Here is a 24,087-nt window from a genome sequence, read left to right on the forward strand (position 1 = left end):
CACTATTTAGTTAATAGCAGTGAAAAGAAAACTCATTTATTAATTGCATTTGTGCCTTTAAGTTCCACAGCAAAGTTTAAAGACAAGAAAAGGAGAGGGTGTAAAGTCCCAAATAACATGTGAGAGAGATGCCCTGTGCTTTAAAAGACTGAAGCGGGGTACCAAGCAACTCAAAGGCAGGATGCAGGGGAGATGCAGGGGTACACGCTTGGTTTCTGACACGCCGCAGGCACTGGCACAGGGCTTCCAAGTTACAATCCCCAGAGAATTTGGCTCAGAGAATAATAAATACAGAGGGAAAGGAAGTCTCGCAGTCCAACGCGAGCCTCGGTCCCCGCTGGCAGTCAGTGGCGGCGTGGCCGGGCTGCCAAGGTGTGACCCCCTGGGTGAGGGCCGGCATCGCAAACCTGGCGCTTGGAGCGTTGTGCGCCAGAAACGGGGTGGGGGGGATAAGAAAAACCTGCAGAACGGGCGCGGTTTAAAAGTGCACCTTAAAATAACAGAGGAGGAAGGAGCCTCCTCCCCGAGCCGGCACCGCGGCATTTAATTGCGTTGGCTTTCTGCCGGGGGTGCCGGAGTCGGCCCTCCCGCCCCTGACAGGTACCGAGCGCAGCAGCCCCGCCGCAGGGGAGGGAGCAAGGGAGGCGGGCGAGAGGGAAGGAGGGACGGCGGGCGGGGGAGGGGGGCGGGCGGGCGCCCCCGGCAGAGGGACCTGCCCTCCCTTACCCTCCCCTCCCCGCCGCGCCCCGGGGCGCAGGCGGCGGCCGACGCCAGGCTGCCCCCGCCCCGAGAGAGCGCGGCGCCCCGCGGAGCCCCGACGGAAGGATGGCGAGGGGTGCCCGGCAGTGCCGGCCCTCACAGGGTTAAGGTCTCGCCCGGCGCCCCGCCGCCCGCCCGCGCCTTCCCACCGCCGCCGAGCCGCCTCACCTCGGTGTCGTTATTCAGGTTCCACAGATCCAGGCGCCCCATCCCGTCCACGCAGGCGAAGAGCGCGGGATGCACTGGCGACCACATGACATCGTAGACATAGTCGGCATTGTCTTCAAAGGAGTAGAGCGGCTTGTTGTGCTGTAAAGCAGAGAGCGGCATGAAGACTTCGTGGCGCTAGTGCTGCCTGGGGCTGTCTGGCGAGTCTAATTAAAAACTTTGCACATTTACAAAGTGTCATAAAACTTCCCCAGATGAAAGGTCCTCCACAAAGGGCGGGACTGCGCTTTAATGGGGCAACAACTGTCCGGTGGGATAAATGAGATGCCCGGTGTGAGGGGTGTGGGACGCGCGGATGACGGGGCGGGGGGAGCGGCCGCTCCCGGCCGGCACCCCGGCGGCGGGAGGGGGTGCGGGAGGCGGTGCGGCAGGCAGCGGGCACGGACCGCCGCTCCCGCCCGAGCCGGGCGCGCTGGCGGAGGCTCCGATAAGGATCGTGAGAGCGGCGGGAGCAGCGCGGCGCCTCCGCGGCCCCCCGCGCACCGCGGGCGGCGCCTGCCACCTAGCGGCGGGCGGCGGCAGCGCACGGGCCCTGCGCGCCGCGGGATCCCCGCGCCCGGCGCGCTCCGGAGGGGAGGGAGCCGGGGAGGGAGGGAAGGCTGTTATCTGCAGCAGGCGGGGAGTCGGAGGGAAGTTAGGAAGTACACCAGGAATAAAGTGTAATTGTCCCTCATGAATTATTCATCGCATCTGGCTTGTCTTTAATTTTTGCATAATGGCTTCGCTAATCCCCGATCAATTAATGGAAAATGAAATTTGAATGATAATGAAAACTCCAGAGATGAAAGAAATTAAGTATTCGCATGGCTTGTGACAGAAATCTAAACAATGGGACTTCTGCGAGGGTCCCCCTCACTGCCTCCCTCCTCCTGCCGCTCCCTGCCGCCTCCCTGGCGAGCGCGGCCCGGCGGGACGGGCGCCCGCGGTCCCCCCGCCCCCGGGAAATGCAGCACCACGGAGCGGACCCTGTGCGTGTCCGAGGCGCACCCCTAGAACATCTCGGTCAGATCCCTCTGGAATGCACCCTCGCGCATTTTACAAAGGAAACATTGTCCGGAGTGCCTCAATGTATAGCCATGCATTATTTTTCCGAAAAGTGGAGTGACTAATTGCAATTATTATATAGCTTTCCTTTCGTATATTATTAAACCAATAAAGCAGTTGGTTTGATATCTATTTATAGATGGGTCCTGGCTAGTTTTGGGTTTGGTCCTCTTGCACCCCATGGTGCTTGGGTGGATGTTGGGGCTGGAAGCACTGCAGGGTCAGTACATAGGACAGGTATGTGTCCATCTCTATGCTGCCATGTCTCTGAGTATTGATGTGGTACATTGCTGTTGCAGCACTGTATTGTAAACAATTGTGAAACATTTCTGGCCATCACAGGTATCACAAAAAATTACTGAAAGTATTCAGAGATTTAATTACCTGACTTTGTCTTTTGAAAACACATTGAAAACACATAGGGATTTATTCCAGAGGCTGGGTTTTCCTCTGCTTGAATTAATGAAAGATGCTTTGATTACAGGATCAGGTCTCAAATTTTCGTAACCGGCCAAATGGTTTTTGTCCATTTTCTAAGACTAGCAAACATTTTGTGTAACAATGAAATTAAATTAGAGCTTGACTTTATAATCTCAAATTTATGCAAGATTTTAATTTCTTTTCCCAGGCTGGAGTTTTGCAAAAGAAAAGGAAAAAATTACAAAAATATTTTTGTACCTGAAGAAGGTCTTGTTCTCCAAACACAAGTATGTGTCTGCTTAGCATATTATCACTGGAGTTACTTTCATGCCTGTGCTAAAGCTTTTGCAGGGTTTAGGGCCAAATGAAGACCAAACTTTTGAATAGGCAGAGGTATTTCATAGGAAATTTCAAAGTGAATCATTACAACTGTGAGCTGGGAAATAGTATTTAGAGAGGGCCACATGGATTCCCAATTCTGCACTATTTTCACTGAAAACATCTAATTCAGGTTCAAATATATCAAGTGTCTAAATCCTGGTGGGCATTGAAGATAGCAGTATATCAAAAGGAAAGGAAATCTGGTCAACTGCTAGGTGGTTGGTATTTTTCTTATTCATGGGAGAAGTGCTGCACATACAGCACTTTAACATTTAATGTCATGGGAGAAGTAACAAAATTCCACAGGAGTTAAGGGCCTATTAAGATATCAATCAATCCAGGGCAGGTTTCAATCAGCATTTCCTTTTTGTCAGCATATCAAAACTTGTTTTGATCTTGAGTGTGGCACTTTTTTAATGGTCTTTTTAGTTCTGCTACTTTATTTTCCACTTCATGCCTAAAGACCAAGGCATTAGAAGGAAGGGTGAGGAGATTTGGTGCTAGCCTATACCTACACATGTTGTGTAGTCTCTGGCAAATACCTTTAGCTGATGTACCTCTGTTTCCCTGTTATCAAAATAAAAACACTTTTGAAATGCTGGTATTTGAGGTGAAAAGCCTCAAATACCAAAAATGAAATGCCTTTACCATAACAGTGGAAGTACTCGGTCAGCTAGAAAGTCAGAGGGAAAGTGTGGACTACAGGAATAATATGGATCTTGAGAAACATCTCAGACATGCAAGGAATGACACACAAATGAATAGAGAAGAATAGGGCGTGGAGCACTGCAAAGAAGTAAGAAATTGCAGGATTGTGAGCAGCCCAACCAAAAGGCAAGATCAGCTACAGTGTGGTTGGGAAATCAGGGAGAAATCATATGGCAGAAATCAGGCAGTGGTAGTGGAGCTGAGCTGCACCTTCATACTGCCCCCAGTATCGCAGATAGTCCTCCCAGTGTGACTATCTGCCAGTGAAAAAAGAAGTATTTCCCATCCTGTCTTGTCTTCTTGCACTGTTTAGCTAGAGAAGAACACAACAACTGCATAAGGTCCATCTTGCTTCACCTCCTGTCTTCAATACTAACAGCAACTGGCCTTTCTTAAAAGTTTACATATCGTCCTGGTCTGAGAGCAGTTACGTTGATTTCATTGAGAAGACTCTGTTTCTGGGTTTAAGTGTGTGTATAAATGCTCGCAGCACTTCCTTACTGCAAGCCTGTTAACTACGGGCCCAGGCCTGCAGACCTTTTAGTGCAACGATTTATGAGTAAGGACCGATACCGACTGCTTTTAGAAAATGTTGAAATGTGGAACCACGTAAAGATCACTTTAAAGCAGTTTTAAATTACCAAAACTTCAGACCTACACAATCCATAACTAACATATGGCTATTATTATAAAACAACTGAAATTTAAACTTGATGAGCTTTCATTCTTCAGTATCAACCTACTCTGTTATTCAATAGAACAGAAGAAATAGTTTAAAGCAGTATCTTCAGAAAAACTTGGGCCAAATCTACTTATTACTGAAAAAGTAGAGTGTAGGGTGAAAATACGGCTCTAATGAATCAATGGAGTTTTGCCATTGATTCCAAAAGGACATGATTTGAGCATTTAATGGAAAAAGCAAAAAGCCAATTCCAATGATTTTTTTCTCATTTATTGAAACATGTTATCAAAGTCGATCATTTATCCTCAGTGTTTGTATAGAGGCATTGTTTAAGAGGACAGTGAAGAGTAAACATTTTAAATACCCATGGGCTGTCTAGGAACTAACACTTGTCCATGAAATAAGAAGCTCACCAAAATAAATTCTACACATTTATATAAAAGAGGGGGTTTTTTACACATATATATTTGACCACTCTATGCCACTTATTTGCATAGAAGAACTTTCTTTAATCCAGGAGGTGCCACACATAAAGTAGCTAATTATCCATATAAAGGAATGTATACATATCCACAGGTTTTAACTAGCATCTGACTTCTGAAAAGCCATGAAAAAAACTACTGGCTTTGCCCATTTCATGAAAAGAGCATTTTTTTTCCACGTTGCCGCAATTTCTGTGGGCGTCAGCTCCACTTTAAGGTACTTTCCTAGACTGTACCTTCAGCAGTACAGATGTGTGGTGACACCACACACTCTGCTGCCTCCAGTTCTTTCTTTCCACTCAATTGTCTTCTATTCTAAAGACGATAAGCCAAACACCATACTTCTGGCTCACACCATATTAACAACAGCCATGAGTGTTGTGCAGTACTGTAAGTTGATTCAAGATGATTTGATTTTTCTAGGTGTGCAGCAAATATGACAGATTCATTAGTCCTTGGCAGAGAAACTTTCCAGACAAGCTGATGTTGTTTGTTTAAGCTCAAGCTCAGGCTTTCAGGCACTTGGAAAGAGCAGAGCCAGAGTGGTCCTGAGCAGAGTGTCTGCTCCTCTGTCTGGCCCTTGAACAAACCAGGGAATAGGAGGTGGGAATGAGATGATCTTTAAAGACCTTTCAACCCAAACCATTCTATGATTCTATGAAGTTAGCCCCTGTGGGACCAAGTATTGTATAACAGTGTTTATTGATTAAAAGAAAACCCAAAACCACAATCTGCAAACACGTAGGGAAGGTACAATCTTCTGTCTTCCTTTAAAGTGAGTGCTCTGGTGTCACACTGACCAGATGATGTGAAAGAAACTAGGACAGGGCACAGCTTGTGGAACTTCTGCTCAGGGTAGGATCTGAGCTTGTTCAGTATTTTATATGCCCGGTCTTCTCCATCTTGAAAGAGACCTCTTAATATGTTGCTGAATCCAGGCTCATTGTTTCCCTTTTGACTGTGACACTTACCCAGGCCAACTCAAAACATGCAGACAGTATAGCAGAAATTAAAAGCTGCTGGGAATATTGAGGCAAATACTCTTCAAATCAGTTTTACTCTGGTTGTGACCTTTTCCCCTTCAATGGTGTCCTTCTTGGGACACCAGCTATCAGCCGTTTGGGGTTACTTTTCCATACCTCTTGTGGTGGGGAGTTAAGTCCTCTGCTCTGTATAAGGCTCTACTACTCTTGAAAGCCTTCATGTTCTCTCTCCATTTATACGCAGTCAAAGAGACCGTGGTTTTCATTCACACTGACTGATCTCCACAGGAATTTTGCCAGTTCTGGACTATCATGTTTCTCCCAAATCTGTTTTCTAATAGTTACAATGATCTAGGATTACCCAATAGCTCCTGCTTTGATACTATACTTGTGGGACTTGACTTAGTTCAGTTTATGCTCATTTTTAAAAGTTACAGCACTCCCAGGAACTGTTACTAGATGTCATAAACCAGAGGCACTAGTACTGAGGTACTCTAAACTGAGTTACATGAGTAAAAACTCTTTACCTGCCTTAAAATTCCTTCTGGCAGTCAGTTTCAGTGCTGGATTGCAGATGACCCTCTGGGACTCGGAGAACATTTCACTGGGCTATGACCTGTCTGTATGTTGTGTCACCTCACTGTCGGATAATTACTAGGTCACTGAATCAAGTCTAAACTGGCTTGATTGGCAAGGTAACACGCTTAAGTTTTAGACTCAGTAGCAACAGAGGGAAAGAAATGAGTCTGGAAATGATCCCTACACTCTTCACAACCCTTTTGTTGAAGTGCTGTAGTATTGTTACACTGATTTAGTTTGGCATCCTAAAAGTTGCAGACAGACAAGGCAGAAAACTGTTCACTTTTAGAAAGTATTGTTCTTGCAGAGAGGCTGAAACTTGCCTTTCTTAATTGTCAATAATGAAAGAAAGTCCAATATTTTTGCATAAACATGTGGGAATTATTACAGATGGAGGAGGGGACAAGGGTAAGACCGAAAGGAAAGGGGCTACGAGAGCAGACCAAGTCTGGAGATAACCTGATGATTACATTTTTGTGGTTTCCTTCAAAGTCAAAGCGCCACGAGTGAGTATAAAAGAAGGAAGCAAAGGAAAAAAGGTTTGATGATTGGCACAGGCGGTTTTAATGAGAACTGATCTTAATGTCTAATGCTATGGCATGAAGAAAAAAATAAAAGAACTTGGAAAGTCAGACAACACTTGTCTTTTAAGAGCATCAGAAATTCAAACAGCAGAGCTTTTGAAATCTGTGGAGATAGCCTGGAAGCTAGTTTTACTGACAGGTAAACTGCTTATTTGGTTAATCCTTCTTAACTCTTTTAAGTACTCAGCAGAGGTGCAACACATTCTGGCTGTGCTGCTCTACTGCAAAAGTTCTCTTCTACCATGCCTTTCCACTTATCCAATGGAAAAAGACCTTTTTATTTTCTAAAGAAAAAAAGCAGAAAGCATGGCATTCCTCTTCACCACTGCATATTAGCTGAGAGGCTATTTTCAGTGAGTTTGATATAAATGTGCATTACTTGATGCCTACTGTAAATTTAAATGATTTAAAAGATCTGCTTGCAGAGGATGAAGTTTAAAACCATCAGAATGGGTGTAAGGCAGACTGGCTTACAGTATTCCTCAGCTCACTTTTGTCCCTAGTTCCTTCTGGCCAGGCTGGTGTGTTCTTGTTTCTGCATTTTAGATCATCCAGTTTCATTCCTAATCTGGAGCCCCTCTTAATCCACACTTAAAAGAGTTGTGCCTATGGGTTTCCACTGTGTGAGGTTTACTATTCTCTGCTTCGTTCACCCACATCAAGCTGGAGGCAAGTGCAGACAGCAACACTGGAAAAGCCTATACAGGTATCTGCCATTTGTTCTGTATTTCCTCAGACTGCTGACTTCATTGCTAAAAGGTAATCAGGTTTTCCACCTTTTATTTAAAACATGCTCTAAGCAGGACAACACTTCTTCCTAAACTACTAACTATGCATTTGTATCAAGAGACTTTAGAAATACTATTGTTTTCTTTTGGCGTTTGTACCTACTTCTAAAAATGGCTCAATTTCTTTTAAGAAGCTCAAACACTACAGAAGTCTTACTGTCCTTGCCTAGCAAAATGATTCACAGTTTCTGTAGTTCATAGTCCTGCCTTTTTATCACTATAATCCTGGATTATTTTTCAGGGAAGCTCGAGGGACTTGCTGAGAAATATAAGCAAGGCATGTTGATGGAAGAATGACCAAATCCTGGTCAGAGGAAACACTGAAAACAGAGTGAAACACTGAAGGGCACATTTGGTCTTCTACCTCCAGCTGTCACTCCCTGTTTATATCCCACATAGATGGGACAAGGAAGCAGAGCTGGAGAATGAGTAGGATGAATTGGGAGAAACTGGATTGGTGCACTAGTGCTTTCCTGTCATGCAGGAGAGGCAGCAGCACACACTCAGGTCCTGCATGCACCTTTTCGGTGGTCAGTGGGACTGGTCTCCCTGCTTCGGGCCTCACGTTGTTAAAGAGGGGTAGTTTAGCTCAAATTGCAAGGCGAGGAGAGGAGTGGGATAATGTAGCTGAGGTTTGGTTGTTTCCCACCCCTGTGATTCTGACAGGAACATTCAGTATGAGGCCCCTGAAAATTCAATTTTTCTTTTTAATGGAAAATGCTGCTTCATTGCAGAGTACCTGGCCCAGCAGTGTGTCTGTACTCAGCGAATTGCCAGGCTTTCAAGTGACCCTGCTGCTGCTGCAGTTCAGCTGCCAGGAAGCAAGAGCATGAGGAACATTGCAGGATGGCTGACACAGCCTGATGTTACAGCACTGTCTGCTAAACAGTCAAGATTAGTATTTGTAGCTGCTGCCACCAGGATGCCCACAGGGCTTTCACGGGTCAGCAAGCAATGATTTTGAGCCTAATTATTATTGAAGACGACTTCATCTTGTAGGACTTTGAACACAGTTCCTTTTTTTTTACTGATAACAAAAGTCTCTCACACGGCAGAGAAAGAATGGCTGCATGAAGCAGGTGGGAGAAAATTTCCATTAGGGAAGAAGTCCTGGGCTTTATATACTGATAATTGTCCTGAAATGTTTCACTATTGCATGTGAGCTTGATCCTCCAGCGTAATTCTGCAACAGAACTGTCAGTGGGAGGTTTGCATTTTGATTTCAGGGAAAAAAGGAATGATGACTTTGTTTTGCACAGATTATATAAGCTCCTGAAATCCAATTCTGCTTTCCATGTGCAAATAGAGCTTTCACTGCTTACAGCTGGATTTATATTAGGGTTTTCTGAAATACAGTTTAGCCCACTGAGTTTTTTAGAACTCACTGTTTTAGATGACTGTTTTATTTGTGTGTGTGCCATTCTTCACTAAATGTATCGCAAAGAAGCACCATGTTTCATGTGAGTAAATTAAGTATGTTGGTCATCTGATGAGTATTTTCCTAACACTTATCAAATATGGCTACACAGAAAACTGAAATAATGAGAAGTATTTCAAGTGAAGAACTTGGGACTGATTTCAAGGCACCTGACTTCACTTTGGTTTTGCTCTTTAAAATTACCTAGAAAATACGTTTGGGGTTTAGGTTTTTTTTTTTTTTGTTCAGCTGGATGAGAGCCAGACCTCTGGCTCCAGAGGTAAAGGGCAAAACCTAAAAAAATCCTGTCTGAACAGGCAACTCCACCCTCTTCCACAAGTCAGCTTGGCCTTTTCACAGAAAGTGAGCTCTGAAGCAAATTCATTCATTGCCTTGTTTTTGGACAAAACTCAAAATTCTGAACTCACACCACAGAGAGACCATTTCCGTGAAATCCCAGCATGCTATTTTATCACCCTTTGTCATTCCCTGTAATGAGATAAAGTTAACATTTGGACAGTGATTAATCAAATGAATTGTTTTAATTGCTTTTATCAAAGAGAAAAGAAGGAGCTTTGTGTAGTAATGGAGCAGTGAGGGAGACCATTCTAGTCATGTATCCAAAATAAGACCAGTGAAATTGTCCCCTGAGATAGACATTTGAGCCCCACCAAAATCAGTCAGAGGGAGGAGTTGTAAAGGATTCCACAGGATTCTGGCTGCAAATCAAGGTACATATGTATGCATGTGTGTGTGTGGTGTGGGATAAAGAGGCTGATTCCTTCCTGGTAGTGGTTTGGGAGAAACCAGAATAAGAAGACAGACGCAGGAGCTCAAAAGTGCTGACATGTCTGCCAGTTTAGATATGGCCTGAGGCTGTCCAGATGCAAGAAAGCCACCAAAAGCTACAGCAACTGTGGTGGGCAGTAATGGTGGTCTCTCCAAGAGATGTCTAATGCATGCAGTACAGTTACTTCTTTCCAGTGGCTGCATAAGAAACCAAAGTGTGAAAGCTCTACATAATAAATGATCCAGGAGGATCCAAATTCATATGAAGTAAGCGTCACCTAAAATGCCTTATATGATAATATGAGAAGATATGGCCCAAAGGATTTAGGAAAGCTTAGAAAAAAACATTAAGAATGAACATGTTCAAGACTTTATGTTCTAAATCTCATAAAGTCCAGCTCTTCTCTACACTCAAGCATATGCAAGATAAAATACCTGAGTAATCTCTGCATTTCACTAGTCCCATTTTGCTGCTGGAGGTCTGTTTGATCCTGTTAAAAACTGGAGAAAGAAGTAGGGCTGGCCCCAAGTGGACAGAACGGGCTTCATCAAGAAGTGCCAACACATTAAAATCAAAGCTTTACTCTGAGAAGATCCTGCCGTCAGTGGTAGGCTTCAGCTGGACCTTGGAGGAGATGGTGTTCAACTCTAGGCCAAATGAAAACCAGTGGAGTCTGAAGCTACATGCTGATAGGAAGGTATGACAGGTAAAATAATTTTCTCCAAGACACAGAAAGACTGGGTTGTACCCAGGTTATCAACAAACACATGGGCAAAAGATATTCAAGGTACAGAAATGTACGTGAAGGCACATAGCATAGAAATGGAAATGTTTGCTGTTTAAAATGGGATTTCTCAAAAAGCACAACAAACTGCAGACTGGAACAGCACAGCATAACAGAAGAGCAGCATGTGAGGAGCATAAGAAAAAAAGACAAAGGAGAGGGACGAGGAAGGCACTACCACTGATGCACATACTAGTAAAGCAAAACTGAGCACAGACACACAATGGGTGGTCTGTCACTGAGGGCACACATGACCTCTGGCTCCTGCTAATGGTTATGTGGTGGCCCTACTACCAGTCTGCTCACCTCTGAGCCTCCTTCTGATGATGGTATTACCATCTTTGATAGATATGCTAATTAGTAAGACCTATAATGTTATACCAGATCTTTTGGGGGTGTGCATTGCGGTGGGCATTTCGGTGCATTCCACTGGGACATGGTGCACCTAAGGATCCTTAAAAGAAATACAGAGGTAAAATCCCTTTTTCCCTTCTAAATGTGTTTGATTCTTCATTTTAAGACCAGGAAAAGGCATCACCTCGGTGGAAGGGTAAGAGCTGAAGAAGACATGTGAAGGATGAAAAAGCTAGCAAAATCCACCTCTCTGTACAGACCCTTTTTAACTCCCTTAGCAGAAAACAAGCCATCTTCTAGGCTTTAGCTGAAACTAGCGTATGTTTTGCTATGCTTTAAAATTTCCAGGATAGCTCCCATCTCTTGACACAGTATCAAAAAATTTGCTCTCCAAACAGCAATTGCTGTAATAATAACAATACTTACATTTCATTATTTAACCTCATGCTATTCATTCATGAGGATTAGTGTTTAATTAATTAACAACACTTAGCATTTCCACTTAGCACTTTACCTCTTCAAAGCATCGTACCGACACTGCCTAATTAAGGGCAGAGCTCCACAGACACTTCACATCGGGACTTCCATTTGACAGCTCTGCATCCAAGACTTGCTCACATGGTGTAGCATGAATTCAAGTTGAAAGCCCTACTAACTTCATCAGGAACCAGATAATGCCGTGGTTATCAAGTAACTCCCTTTGCAAATTCTGTTTCTTTTCCTGTTGCTTCTGGTTGCTTGCTATTCACAGAGGGATCTAATTATTGGCTAATGTGATGGATGATAATGTGAACCTTGTATTAGTGTTATCTACAAAACGCTCATTCATCTGCTAGTGAAAATCTTATTCTCAGTCACCCGGTTGAACTGCCTTTAGCTAGAAAATGTGTTAACCACAAAAACAGATTATAAAATGTCAAGAAAGAGTTTTTAAGGGAGATGATGCTTTAAATCCATCAGTCAAATTCCTGCTATGAAAGTGCCTTTCTTGTAAGCACCCCAGGATGCTACACAACATCAATAGACAATATAAACACAAAGCTTTTATGGTTCACTTTACAATTGGACATTGAACCTGTGAAACAGAAAGGAATTGAATTTCATGACCAAAGAGGATAATGTGCACAGGATTAAGTAGACAACACTGGTAGAAGCAGGAAAGCAATATGGCTTTGGATGCTGATAGGAAGATTAAAATTACAAATAAGAAACTAAAGGAATAAACCAATTCTGACTAAAATATTGTAAGCCAGCAGAAGCACTCAATACTTCATATCAATCCACTATTTTTTTTTTCAGAGCCCACTGATTGACTGAGCCTTGACTATACGAACTGAACAAAGAGAGCCTTAAATATGTAGTAGCTCCAGCCAAGAAAATTATTCAGACAATATGGAAATAAACTGATGCAGTTGAATGGGGAGAAAAAGAAAATATTCATCACAATTCAAGTACTTGTCTACTGTCTCAGAGGATGTTTTCACAGGGCAGTGGCTGGCAGGGCAGCAGCCTGGGGCTGCTGCTGCTGCTCAAACCTGCTCCAGAAGAAAGCGAGTGATCCAAAACAGCAACGCAGCTTCCAGCTCTGAGCGGTGCTGTGGTGTGTCACATGCACATCACAGCTCGCCCAGCTCAGTCAAACAGCTTTCTCAGGAAGCCCCTCTTGCCAGATGAGCCACAGGTTGATAGATATTAGAAATTTAAATGGGTTGGTTCTTTGAAAACTGATTGTCTTGAACAAAATCAGACCCAACCATTTTGGCACTGAAATACTCCACAAGGCTGACTATATTACTATCTGCAGTGTCTTTGTGCCCAAAATGTGCTGTGTTAGTTACTACTAACTTCTAAAATCCCAAGAGTTAAAAATAAAAATCAGGCTTTATTATCCCTTAATACAGTTTTGTTTAAGCTGCAGATGAATGAGGCTCTTATTGCCATATTCAACCTCAAGCTGATGGTCAAATACGCATCCAAGACTTTTCTGTACATGTGTGTTTGGAATTCAATACTTGCCTATCATCTTCCCGGCACTCCCCACAAATTCTTCTCCTCTTACTCAGCTTCAACACTCCTGTATTCCCTTGTCCCCAGTCACCACTGCCCAGGACTCCCTTGTCTCACATCCCCATGGCCTATCTTTGAGCCAACATCTAAGCTGTCCATCCCACGGCTATCCTGCAGCCCTTTCTAACATTCACCACCTAGGAACCATCCCAGACCCATTCCAGCCTGCCCACGTCCACTTCTCTGGACCACTTTTGCATTGGTTAAGGCTGGGTCTAGTGATGTATATATGTGAATTAGGTAAATAATGCACCTTTCTCATTACAAGTTTCCTGAAACATAATGCTCAAGACAAAAGCACCAGCTACGGTCACTGCTGATTAGGAAAAGATACCTGTTAATTAGCACACACATTGGATCAGGCCATTAACAAATGCATTGGGAAGCCACTACGGAAGCTGATTCAAGTTATCATGTAGGTAACTGTGCTTCTTCCAGCACAAGGTTGTCACATGAACCCTTCTGATCACTTCTGTATTTACATTTGCTGTGCATCTGTTCTATCATCTCCAAGCCCTGACGTCTTGGAAGAGCACATGCTGAGATACTTCCTGACTGGGGTCAGCTTCCAGTACTGGAACTCTGCTGGGTGCAGCTCAAGATGTGAACCAAATGCAGGCACAAAACCAACTTGGTTAAGACAAGAACCTGACATTTGGAAGGCAGTTCTCCACTCTGGTGTATAAAAAAATAAATTTAGATGACTTATATAATTAGGATTTTACCTCTCATTGTCCTGTTTTACTCAGCCTGTACAATAAACCAGGTTGGTCTGTTTAGTCTGTCCCATGGAGTGTTGGGGTCTCAAAGTTTCACAGGACTGTGACATTTCTGCTGTTCTGCTGCTCTCTCTGAAAGAGGTCACAGGCAGAGTGCCACAGAGTAGTCAACAACAGATCCCTGGTGGTCATGAATGTAAGTTCCAGCATGTACTTCACCCTGCTTCTAATGTCATGGGGACATTTTATCTTTTGGCTATCACGGCCTCCTCCAGCAGTGAATTTCACAAGTGATATTGATTGCACTAAGTTGTATGTGCACTTCCCCTGTTGCTTCATCAGAGGGAAGTGTTCCTGCTGCTGCACCACCACGGTGCATAGTATTAGCCTTGCAATTTAGCCTGCACAGGAGTGCTGAATGGATTGTTTGATGGCTGGGAGTCCAGGACATCCTCATCTCCTTGCCTCATGAAAGTGCTCAGCACTAGGGTTAATACTGAAATGCAGGCCAGCTAAAGGGCAAGGTATGCTCCAGGGCAAATATGACTGAGAGTTACACTAGCTATATATTTTACCTATGATTTTATCACTATGCCCATTCTAACCACAACCTTTCAATTAATTTGTTCTTAGGACTTGATAGATGGTATTAAAAGTATTTCTGACAACAGAATTTGCACAAGTAGCATTACTTGTCCCAGCCCAACTCATATTTCTTACCTTTGTGGTCCACAATTTCACTGTCCAGTCAAATGATGATGTGACAAAGAGATGGGAAAAGTCTATTGGACCCACTGCCATGTGACAATTGATTCCTGTGACAGGTCCTTGGTGGCCTTCAAAAATTTCACCAATGCCAGCTTTACTGCAGGAAGAAGAAAGATTTACATGCAGAGAGTAATTTACCACCTAGTGATTTAACATAATTTTTCTTTACTCTTAGGTTCCTGTTTCCTTTTAAAGTTCTATTTAACCTGTAAATCTCTCTCCCTTTGCTAAAGCCTTTGCCTGCAGAAGTTTATTCCAATGGGCAAAATTAATGCTCAGAATTCAGCACAGGGAGAATTTCTCTTACTTCTCAAGACTTACCGTACTCACTTCTACATATACTGTCTACTCCTGTCGCTTGAAATAACATTTATGTATAATTATAAAATAATTCTAAATTGTAATTATACTATAGCTTATGCCTCTGAGTAAGCCATTTTCACAAGGAATAACCATTAAAATAAAAATGCAGATATGTTAATGAATTATGATGGGCAATTCTTTTTCTCTTAAATATCTAAGATAAATTTTCATAGCAGTCAATCAAGTCACTAGGAAGCAAATGCTTTTTCACAAAAAGTGAAGGAACTGATCCTGCTATCAAGTACCATACAGTCATTACTTTGAACAAGGGGAGATGTGCATTTCATCAGCTGGAGGTTAGAACAGCTATTTGGAAGGAAAAATACAATGCTGTGTAAGAGAGAATGTGCACAGTTTTCTTCTTCCTGGAAGCAAATTATGCCAGATCAGTTGTCAGTGCTGTCTCACAGTGTACACAGAAAAGGGAATAATGAAATTACCCTTTTAGCTAGATTATAGAAAAATTGCGAGTGGAAGAATATACATTAAAAATAGCCACAGCTCTGATGAGCTTGTCAGCCCTGTGCCAGTGTGAGTACAGTGTACTGAAAGCAGATATGGAGCTGCACCAGAGAAAACTGGTCCTTCATCCAGCTGGTGCCGTGTCCCGTCACCTCTCCTGTGTGGACAGTGTGGCCTCACTTAGGCTCCCCGTGCCAGACCTCACAGCATGTGCTGGAGCAGAGGCTGAGTCCTGCAGTGCCGGATAAGAAGGACACCTCTTATTTCATCCCAGCTATCTGCCACGTAGTCAGTGGGGTAAGGGGAATTCTGGAGCACTAAGGCCATCCTGGGTATCTGCTGTGCTTTGACACACCTTTTTTCCAGATAACATATGGCTCTTCACTGTGCTGGGCTGAAGGACACAGGAGCCTCTGGAAATAAACCAGGGATGATAGCAAAAAGCTCCAGGAAAGACAGGCAGGAGCAGAAGAGCTTTTGTCGACAGTCAGTAGGTTTCTACAAAGGTGTGCTAAAAAGAGGATCTGGCACCTTCCTCCTCTTGTGAGGAACAAATCAGGCAAGTCTGAAAGTTCAGAAATGAGAAATGCCCTTAGGCATGCTTCATTTATCTTAACAGCCTAAGACTCGTTCAAACCATCAGCTGCCATACAGACTATCAGTATATGCCTAAATAGAAGCAATTTAGCAATACTGTCAGCACAGTTGCTCAAAGTCAGGCAGCTCCTGTGCTGGTCACAGGAACAGTACAGACATTGTTGATCCAAGAGAAAAAAACATTGAACACACACTTGGCTATCTCTCATCAACACAGGCACAGAATGTTTTATAAGTACAAAATGCTGAACTTCACCTTCCATGACGACAGGCTGTGTAGACTGTTCCCTCTTCACTGCCAACGACAAAGTTATTGACATCTCCTGTTGGGAAAGCCATTCCTGTGACCGCCACTGGTTTGGACTTATTGTATACCAGCTCCATGCTCTCCTACCAAAACAGGTTTTTGTTATTATGCTGTGATCCTCCTTTTGTTAGTCTGGGTTGGTTTTTTTTTTATAACTGATTTCTGAATATTACATGGGGAAGCAGGAGAGGAAGATGAAATCATTTGACCCAGACACAGGACTTTGGCTTCTACGTAAGACATTGTGAGAAGATGCAATGTCACAAAACCAGGATGCTCTTACCATCCCCAGTGCTATCTGTCACACATTTGAGACTGGCAGGAAGGCACTGGTCTTTTCTGCATCATCTTAAATCAGCCAGAGATAACAGGTGAGAATTTAAAATCTAATGGTGCAGAAACTACAGGTAATACCTTAATGGTTACATTTGCCAGCCTCAGGCTTTAACAAATCATGCAATACCCTTCTATTTAGAAACATTCTGGAAATCAATTGTCAGGAAGCACATGTAATATTGTGCGCATGTGAGGCATTTATTGCACCGTGTCATTTGTCCCTTTGCAGAACAAAATTACAAAGTTGGGGTCCTGTCACTACCAACATTCTAAGCGTTGCTTTTCAGGGATTTTCAGAGGTAACCATAAACACTCCCTCTAGACTCCACCATCAAGCTACAAACCAGCAGGAATGTTTTCTGTTTTCATTTGGTAGCTATATTTTAAAGTAAATCAGCATGCCCACTTTTGCAATTGCAAATACAATCACCGTGCAAGTTTGTGGCTGTTGCAAGATGTGTATGCTTTGAGCAGATTTTGCACAACTTTTTGGTTTTTCAGCCTAAATGGTGTAACCCAAGAATCCACAAAAAGCCTGAATGGTTTCACCATTTTCATTTTTAGCTCTTTAAGTGGGCATGTTCTCTATGTTTAAAAAGTCTATGCTGCTGCTCTTCTAGGGCGAAAGCCAGTAGGATTTTTCTCAGAAGGGCTTTTTTGCTGCAAAGAAAATGGGTATCCCTGTGAGAGGAGAGCGATGCAAATCCATAAAGAAATATTGCAGCTTGGTTTATACTTTCCTTTTAAATAAATTTGGTTCTATTATAAAGGCAAAATAAGACATGGAAAATGCATTGGGAGACCACCCCATATTTCTGTAAATATGTGAGTGAGAGAGAAAGAGAGAGAGAAAGAAATTCTGTTAATATGGCAGAGAGACCATATATTTTTGTTAAAATCTTCTGGGGTGAGATCATCATTTAATGTCTGCAGAGATATGGCCATAGACTGTGGTGGACTCTCTCCTCCCAGCACCCACACCATGGCTGTACACAAGTGCTCTGGATCTGTGTCTTTGGAAAGTTTCAGACTGACACACATCAGCAACACTTTACTCCTCCCAGTTTAAAGCTATGGCATGCAGCTTGATGTCAAGTCCTGTGTCTTTCTTTTCTAGATCACCATGAGACATGTGCCAAACTTCAGTGTAATGTGGGGTGTGTTCCCATCCTTGTTGAGAGTCAGTTTTGGAGCAGGGAAATGCCATTTGAGTGATGAGGTACTGGAACTCAGATGTTCACAGATCTGTGCTTCAGACTTTAGTATTCCAGTAAGTGAATATGCAGGGGTGGGATTTATCTTCTTGATGTTTAGGTGAGAAACTGCGGAAGGGATTTGGGTGCCTGAACATATATGCCTGGGCCGTTTTAGGTGCCTCCATTTCTACTGCAGAAGAGTACTGGTTTCTCACAGTCCCAGGGCACAACTACCAGCCCCACACTGTTGCCTTACATGAGCAATGTGGTCGAACTTCGAAGTTGGCTTCCCTTTGAGTAGGGGAGTAGATGTGATGGCTTCCAGAATCCTCTCCCACCCTAAGACAGGACAGTTCCATGTCCCAGGGTGGGTATCTGAAATGGCATTTCACACTTGGATGGGATGAGTCATCCTCCAGAAGTAGCAGCCTCTCTCTACCTCAACTGTACAGAAAACTTGAATTTCGAACTTAGGCTTGACACATCAACTTTCAGATGGCTCAGGTTAGGATAGAGGAGTCCCACCTCTTGTGTCAACACTGAAAAGCGAATAATTCAATAGTAATTGCACATTAATGCATGATTAATGGAATCATTACCGGGAGTTTCTGCGCAGCATTTCGAAACAAGATCAGATCCCATGATGCTTAGTAAAAATGATATTAAATTTTTTTCTAAGAAATTGTGTATAAAAATGAGTGATGTGTTGAAACAGAAAATGTACTACTTCAGAAGATAACACTTAAAAGATGCTTTCTGTACACCTTTTTCAGCATCAGATTCTTTGTTTAGTTTCCATTATTATAATCACTAGTGGTTTGGGCAATTTTCCTGTGTTTCCTTTCATTTCTGATACAAAGGAGAGGAGTGGGGGGAAAGACAATAGCAGCAAACATTCCAGAGGGGGAGGATTAGTTCTAAAACTTTTGATTTGCATTGTTTGTTTCTTTGGCTACTGAAGGTTGCCAGCAAAGTAAGTTTCTGAGTTTCTGACTGTGTGCCTTGGAAACCTGCAGTGCCTAGGGTGTGTTCAGCAGCAGTGCAATCTAGTCCATATTTGTTAAACAATGCTGTAGAATAAGTGCAATGTATACCACAGGCGACTTCTGTAATTACCGTACTTTAAAATGGACTACTTCATTTTCACTTGAAACTGACCTATGTATTAACGTATTACAATAATTACATGATTTGTGGTAAAGGAAATGAGGTTTGGCTCTTAGCAGAGACTGCTGGAAGCAAGCTGTACTCTTTCAAGTGCATCCATTGGTTTTAGTTTGCATAGGATGCGAGATTTTGGCTTTTAGGAGCTATGTTCCACTATGCAGGTATCCTGCTCTACCAAAGACACTTTTTCCCCCCGTGTAGGTGAAAATAAACCCACCTGTGGAGTTGACAGCATGTCCAGGCTCCAGGAGCACATTTTGCCATCCGTAGAGACAGTAATAAGATTGTGTGCATTCTGTGTTCCAACTACATTCACACAATACACAGGATGCTGAAAACACATAACGCTGGAAGTCAGAGAGCCATTCTTACATTTTCACAAACTTCTAATGTCTCATACGTTATTTTAAAGAATGATTAAGTAGTCACACAATGACTGGAAAATATAAGACTCCGCTTTTGCCAGATAGGAATTGTTTTGGTTGGGTTTTTATGTTTTTTACATTTAAATTTTACCAAGTACGTTATGGAGGTGGAAATGTTTTCAAAGTTTCGTTTTTCTCATAATAAAACAACCCAGCTGAGTAATGCTGTGAAAATACTGAATTATGTGGATGAGATTTCACCCACAGGGACATGTATCATTCTTTTGGTGGCTTTTGACACTGAAAATCCATCTTTTTGATGGCTTTTGACACTGAAAATTACCAGCAGAAAGAGGAAAACTGTCCAAACAGAATAAAAATGAAAACTTTGCTCAAGAAAACAGCTGCATAAAACTTGAACTCTGACAGAATTTGGCTTGCATGCTAAATATTTGCAAATGTACTCCAGTTGAAGAACATGAACAAGCCCATCAATGTTCTTCAGCATTGGCCAATACACCTTTTGAAATCTGTCATTATAAGTGGGGAGTGACTAAATTTAGGGTGTTACACCTGGTTCACCATAATGCAGTCATTCCATGGAGGCTGAATTCCAGTTAGTATGCATAATTGAGACTTGGCCTATTCCTTTTCCAAAGAACCTGGCAACATTTTGAGCCCAAAGTGTCATCTGATGTCTGATGGTGACATCCATATGAGGGATGGGTCAAGTTCAGCAATCTCCAGAGTAAAAAATCAGTCAGACTGAACAATAAGATTTCATTTCCTTTGACCATTACAAGTGATACTGCTAAATTAAGGGTTAGATATATACAAAAGTCGAGCAAACAAAAATTTAATTTCTCTGCTGCATTTACCAATAAATAGAAGACCTGCCTCTGCAGAAAGAAAAAACATTTTTCTCTAATACTTTCCTTAATCAAAGAAAATTAGGACCAACTTACAGGAGATCCCTTAGGAGCTTCTAAGCCAACTCTATGTAGTGTTAGGAATGTAGCATTTGGTCCTGCTGAAAGGAATGGCAGAACTGCCACTTATGTCAGACTACTTCAAGATCCAGCTGCAGGTCACCTACCCAGTCAGTGGGGAATGGCAGAAATCCTCAGAGCTCTGGCTCGCTCTCAGGTTTGATACCTGAGTGGGCCCTGTAGATGTCCCCTCTCTAAGAGCAAAAGGTGCAGCACCTGTACAAACAGTGTTTGTGCCCACACTGAGATGGCCTAAGCAGTTGCTGCTGAAATAGTACCTTGTGCTTGGAGGCAACCTGTGCACACCAGTAAGTCACAAGGTCCATTTGATGCCATTTTTTTTCTTTCTCTCAAGATTTTCAGGCACCTGGTTTCTCCCAGATCATCAAATGGACCCCAACTGGTACCTCACATGTGTCTCACACTATTACTCTCCCACCATGGACATTCTTGCTGTTTAGTGTAAGCTAATGATCCCAGCGCTAAACATGATTACTGCATACTGATGTGTGAAATAAGCACAGACCTATTTTTTTCATGGGCTTTTGACCTCCAGTAGTCCAAACAGACAGAGTGGGTGGGAGGAAGCTAAAGCAAGCAGTGGAATATCTAGAATATTTAGTGGGGGGGGAAAGAGTGAGCCATGTCTTTCCAGCAGCACCTCAGTGTGTCAGGCCTGGCTTTAATCAGGGCTACCAGCCATCAATTTCATGCACAATAAAACTCACAGCAGAAATGAAAAGATGTAAGGAAAGCAGATGAAGACAACCAACTGTATGCAACAGAAAGTCTAAACAGGCTCCTTCCTTTCAAAGGGTTGCTGCCAGCTTGCTTTTATTTATTTTGGAAATGAAATCATCATGCAAAAGGGTTTTGTCTTAATTAAAATTTCCTGTTGTCCCAAGTGCAGATGTGTGGTGGGTGTGAAAGGAAATTAGTGAGTAAGCTGTGGGTAGAATTCTCTTTCCTGGTGAATCCAGGCAGTAATCAGTGATACTACATTTCAGGAAGGTTGAAGTCAGGGAGAACCACATGATCTATCTGTTTCAAATAAACAAAGCAGGAGTAAGAAAAGAGAAAAATCCTTTCTTCACATACAGCGTGAGTTCAAATTAAAAATGACTATTCAGCTCACGTATCTAGCAGTACAAAAAGTAACATCGCTAAAGTAGTGTTGTCTTAATTTAATCCTTTTTCTTGGCAGCAAGGATTCAAGCCAGCCTTTTGCAACCAAGACCTCATTTACAGTTTATGTAAGTAATTCCTATGTACGAACATAAAGTAAGCAACTCTTATTGTAAAATCTGAGCACTCCTTAAAACATCATATTTCCTCATGTTAAACCGTGTAAACACTTATTTATATCAATCCATGACAGCACATAAAGTGCCCATCCACAACTGAAAGTAATTTATTTATATTTGTCAAAAGCAAAACATTACATATTTTTCTATTACAATAATAAAACTGCTTTAATATATAATTCCAGGAGGTACAATTTTGCCTTAAATGATTTTTGAGTGTAAACAAATTACTTCCCATTAATCTTTGCTTTTCCACTAGATTTTGAGTCCCAGTTGTTCAATTTTCAGTGATAGTCAGTTTCTTGCCACTAGTTTTCTGGTCTGCTACATCTCTAAATTGCACTTCCAGGAGAGACTGTTTCTTGTCATGCAGATTGAACATTACTGGCGACAAAATGAGCAAAAACATTAGGGAAATGAAAAGCAATGTTGAAGTTGCAACCCATGGCACAGATCATTAGATAATTACATCAACATTCATGATAGTGGAAATTTGGGGAACAATATTTGTATTACCTGGCCCACTAAGCATGTCTGTGCACACCTGTAATTTTTAATATAAGAGACTTGCAATCATAATACTGGCCCCATACTGAATCTTTAGCAGTAATTCACATGGCATGGTTTCTGGAGCTGTCTTTTAACTCCAGGGATTATGTTGTCACGGTCAACTGAAAGCTGAACCTTGATCTGCAAATTCCAAACATTAGAATCACAGAATTGTAAAAGCTGGAGATGCAAAAGTACTATCACTTTGATTCTTCATTCTGCTAGAACAAGATTATCTTATCTCTCAGAGTACTCTGTGGAGTTCAGTTCCTTATGTTACAGAAAATCTGTTTTTCTGCACTCATATCATACTTCTACATTTTCCTCCTCCTTTCCACTTTCCACTCAGGAATTGCCCTAAGCCCACTCCCAGGATGAGATACTCCACCTTCCATCTCTCCTGAAGAGTCTGCCCAAGCCCAGACTCTGGAGGAGGAGAGCTCAAGAATGCATTAGACGTTTGTGTGGGATGGACTGGATGTCAGTGCCATAGCAATGAGGACACTTTAGCAGGCAACCCAGGCTTGTCTCTTCCTCCAGCACAATATGAGTACTTTGCAATGTAAGAGAGTCTCCCATCACAGACATCATCCTTGTATCACAGACGAAGTCTCTTCTTTCTCAGGCATTTTGTGTTACTGCTCTGCCTGTTTATCTCCTATACATCACTAGAGCCCATCGCCACCATCATTAATTGTCTACAAGTACCTGTGTGCATTAGCAAAATGCTCTCCTGCATCATTGTGTTGAAACAAACTCTCCCTCAGTGTGCAAAGTCTGCCCTGTGGCCCTGTCTGGAGTAGGAGACCACAGCAGGGATTTATGTACTGCTCTATCAGAAAACAGAAGCAAACTGCCCCACTCTTTCCAAGGGCACCAGTGTCTGCTTACAGGAATTCACTATGAGACCCTCAAAGTCTGGTTCAATGCAGAAATTTGCATACACCAAGACAACAATAATGACTCTAATTGCCTGCCACGTTGGACTGATAGACATACAGCCTCTGCAGTGGTCTGGCTCTCTTTACAGACAATGGGGACAAGAATTACAGTGCCACTGTGCTGGCAAAAAGGTGCCTCACCCAAGTGTTGAACTTAACCCTGCCTTCTTCCTTGGAAAGGAAAATAATGTCCTGACTTGACTGTACAAAGTATGATGATCAAGCACTTACAAGAGGTGGTTGTTCACCTCTCATAGCTACTTTTTTCCCTTCAAGGGCCACACTTACGTTTTCATCTGTGTGGCAACCACCATTGTAGACACAACTAGGCAGCTGCCATTCCCTGCTGACCATCTCCTCTAAGGAAAAGAGGAGGTGATTTTTATCCTTACCGTGTGAGCAGCAGCAGATAAGGGAGTTCTCTGAACCGGAGTGCGCCTGTGACTGCGATTATCCCACAGGACAATTTGGCCAGAGTATGTTCCACCAACGACCAGGTTTGGGTGAAAGCGGGCAAAACAGACCGACATCACGGAGGACTGGAATAAAAGCGGGAGAAAAGAGAGGGGTTACATGGTCAGCCATCTTCAACTCTCTCCCTAAGGAAGCATACTGTAATTAGCATTTTGTATTTTAGGAATCGCTGTATGAACTCTATTCATACTCCTTGCACACCAGTAATTCTACTAAAGCCAACAGGACACATGCAAAGAGCTAACTTTGACCCTAAAATGTGTTGTTCCATTGGTCCTAGAGAAATACAGGATGAGTCTAAGCATGATGCTAAAAACCTGAGATAACCTCTCCATGACAGTGATGGTAAAGTGCTTAATTTCATTTCCAGAAGTTAGAACTTCAACTAACCAGATGCCAACCAAACAGAGACTGGCATCCTGGCCCATGATATCCCATCAGGGAGAGCTCTTGCCCTGTTTCTCCTCTAACTTTTAACTCAGGCAATTTGAGGCGAGTCT

The 24,087-nt window shown here is 42.7% G+C and overlaps 1 protein-coding gene across 7 annotated transcripts in view; it reads right to left on the reverse strand.

Annotated features, from left to right (window-relative positions):
• Positions 1 to 24,087, reverse strand: part of DYNC1I1 (dynein cytoplasmic 1 intermediate chain 1) — a 186,485-nt gene that overhangs the window by 23,775 nt on the left and 138,623 nt on the right. For all 7 annotated transcript variants that reach the window (XM_042044169.1, XM_042044171.1, XM_042044168.1 and 4 more), the window contains 5 exons: positions 23,506 to 23,652; positions 19,183 to 19,296; positions 16,216 to 16,349; positions 14,490 to 14,634; positions 928 to 1,068 (listed from right to left, as the gene is read on the reverse strand). In XM_042044169.1, the coding sequence (XP_041900103.1) occupies positions 928 to 1,068; positions 14,490 to 14,634; positions 16,216 to 16,349; positions 19,183 to 19,296; positions 23,506 to 23,652 (681 nt within the window). The remainder of the gene's footprint in view (positions 1 to 927; positions 1,069 to 14,489; positions 14,635 to 16,215; positions 16,350 to 19,182; positions 19,297 to 23,505; positions 23,653 to 24,087) is intronic.

The sequence above is a fragment of the Corvus kubaryi genome, unplaced genomic scaffold (assembly GCF_017639235.1).
Source record: "Corvus kubaryi isolate FWS band 111438036 unplaced genomic scaffold, C.kubaryi_AGA036_p1.0 37398, whole genome shotgun sequence".
NCBI lineage: Eukaryota > Metazoa > Chordata > Aves > Passeriformes > Corvidae > Corvus > Corvus kubaryi.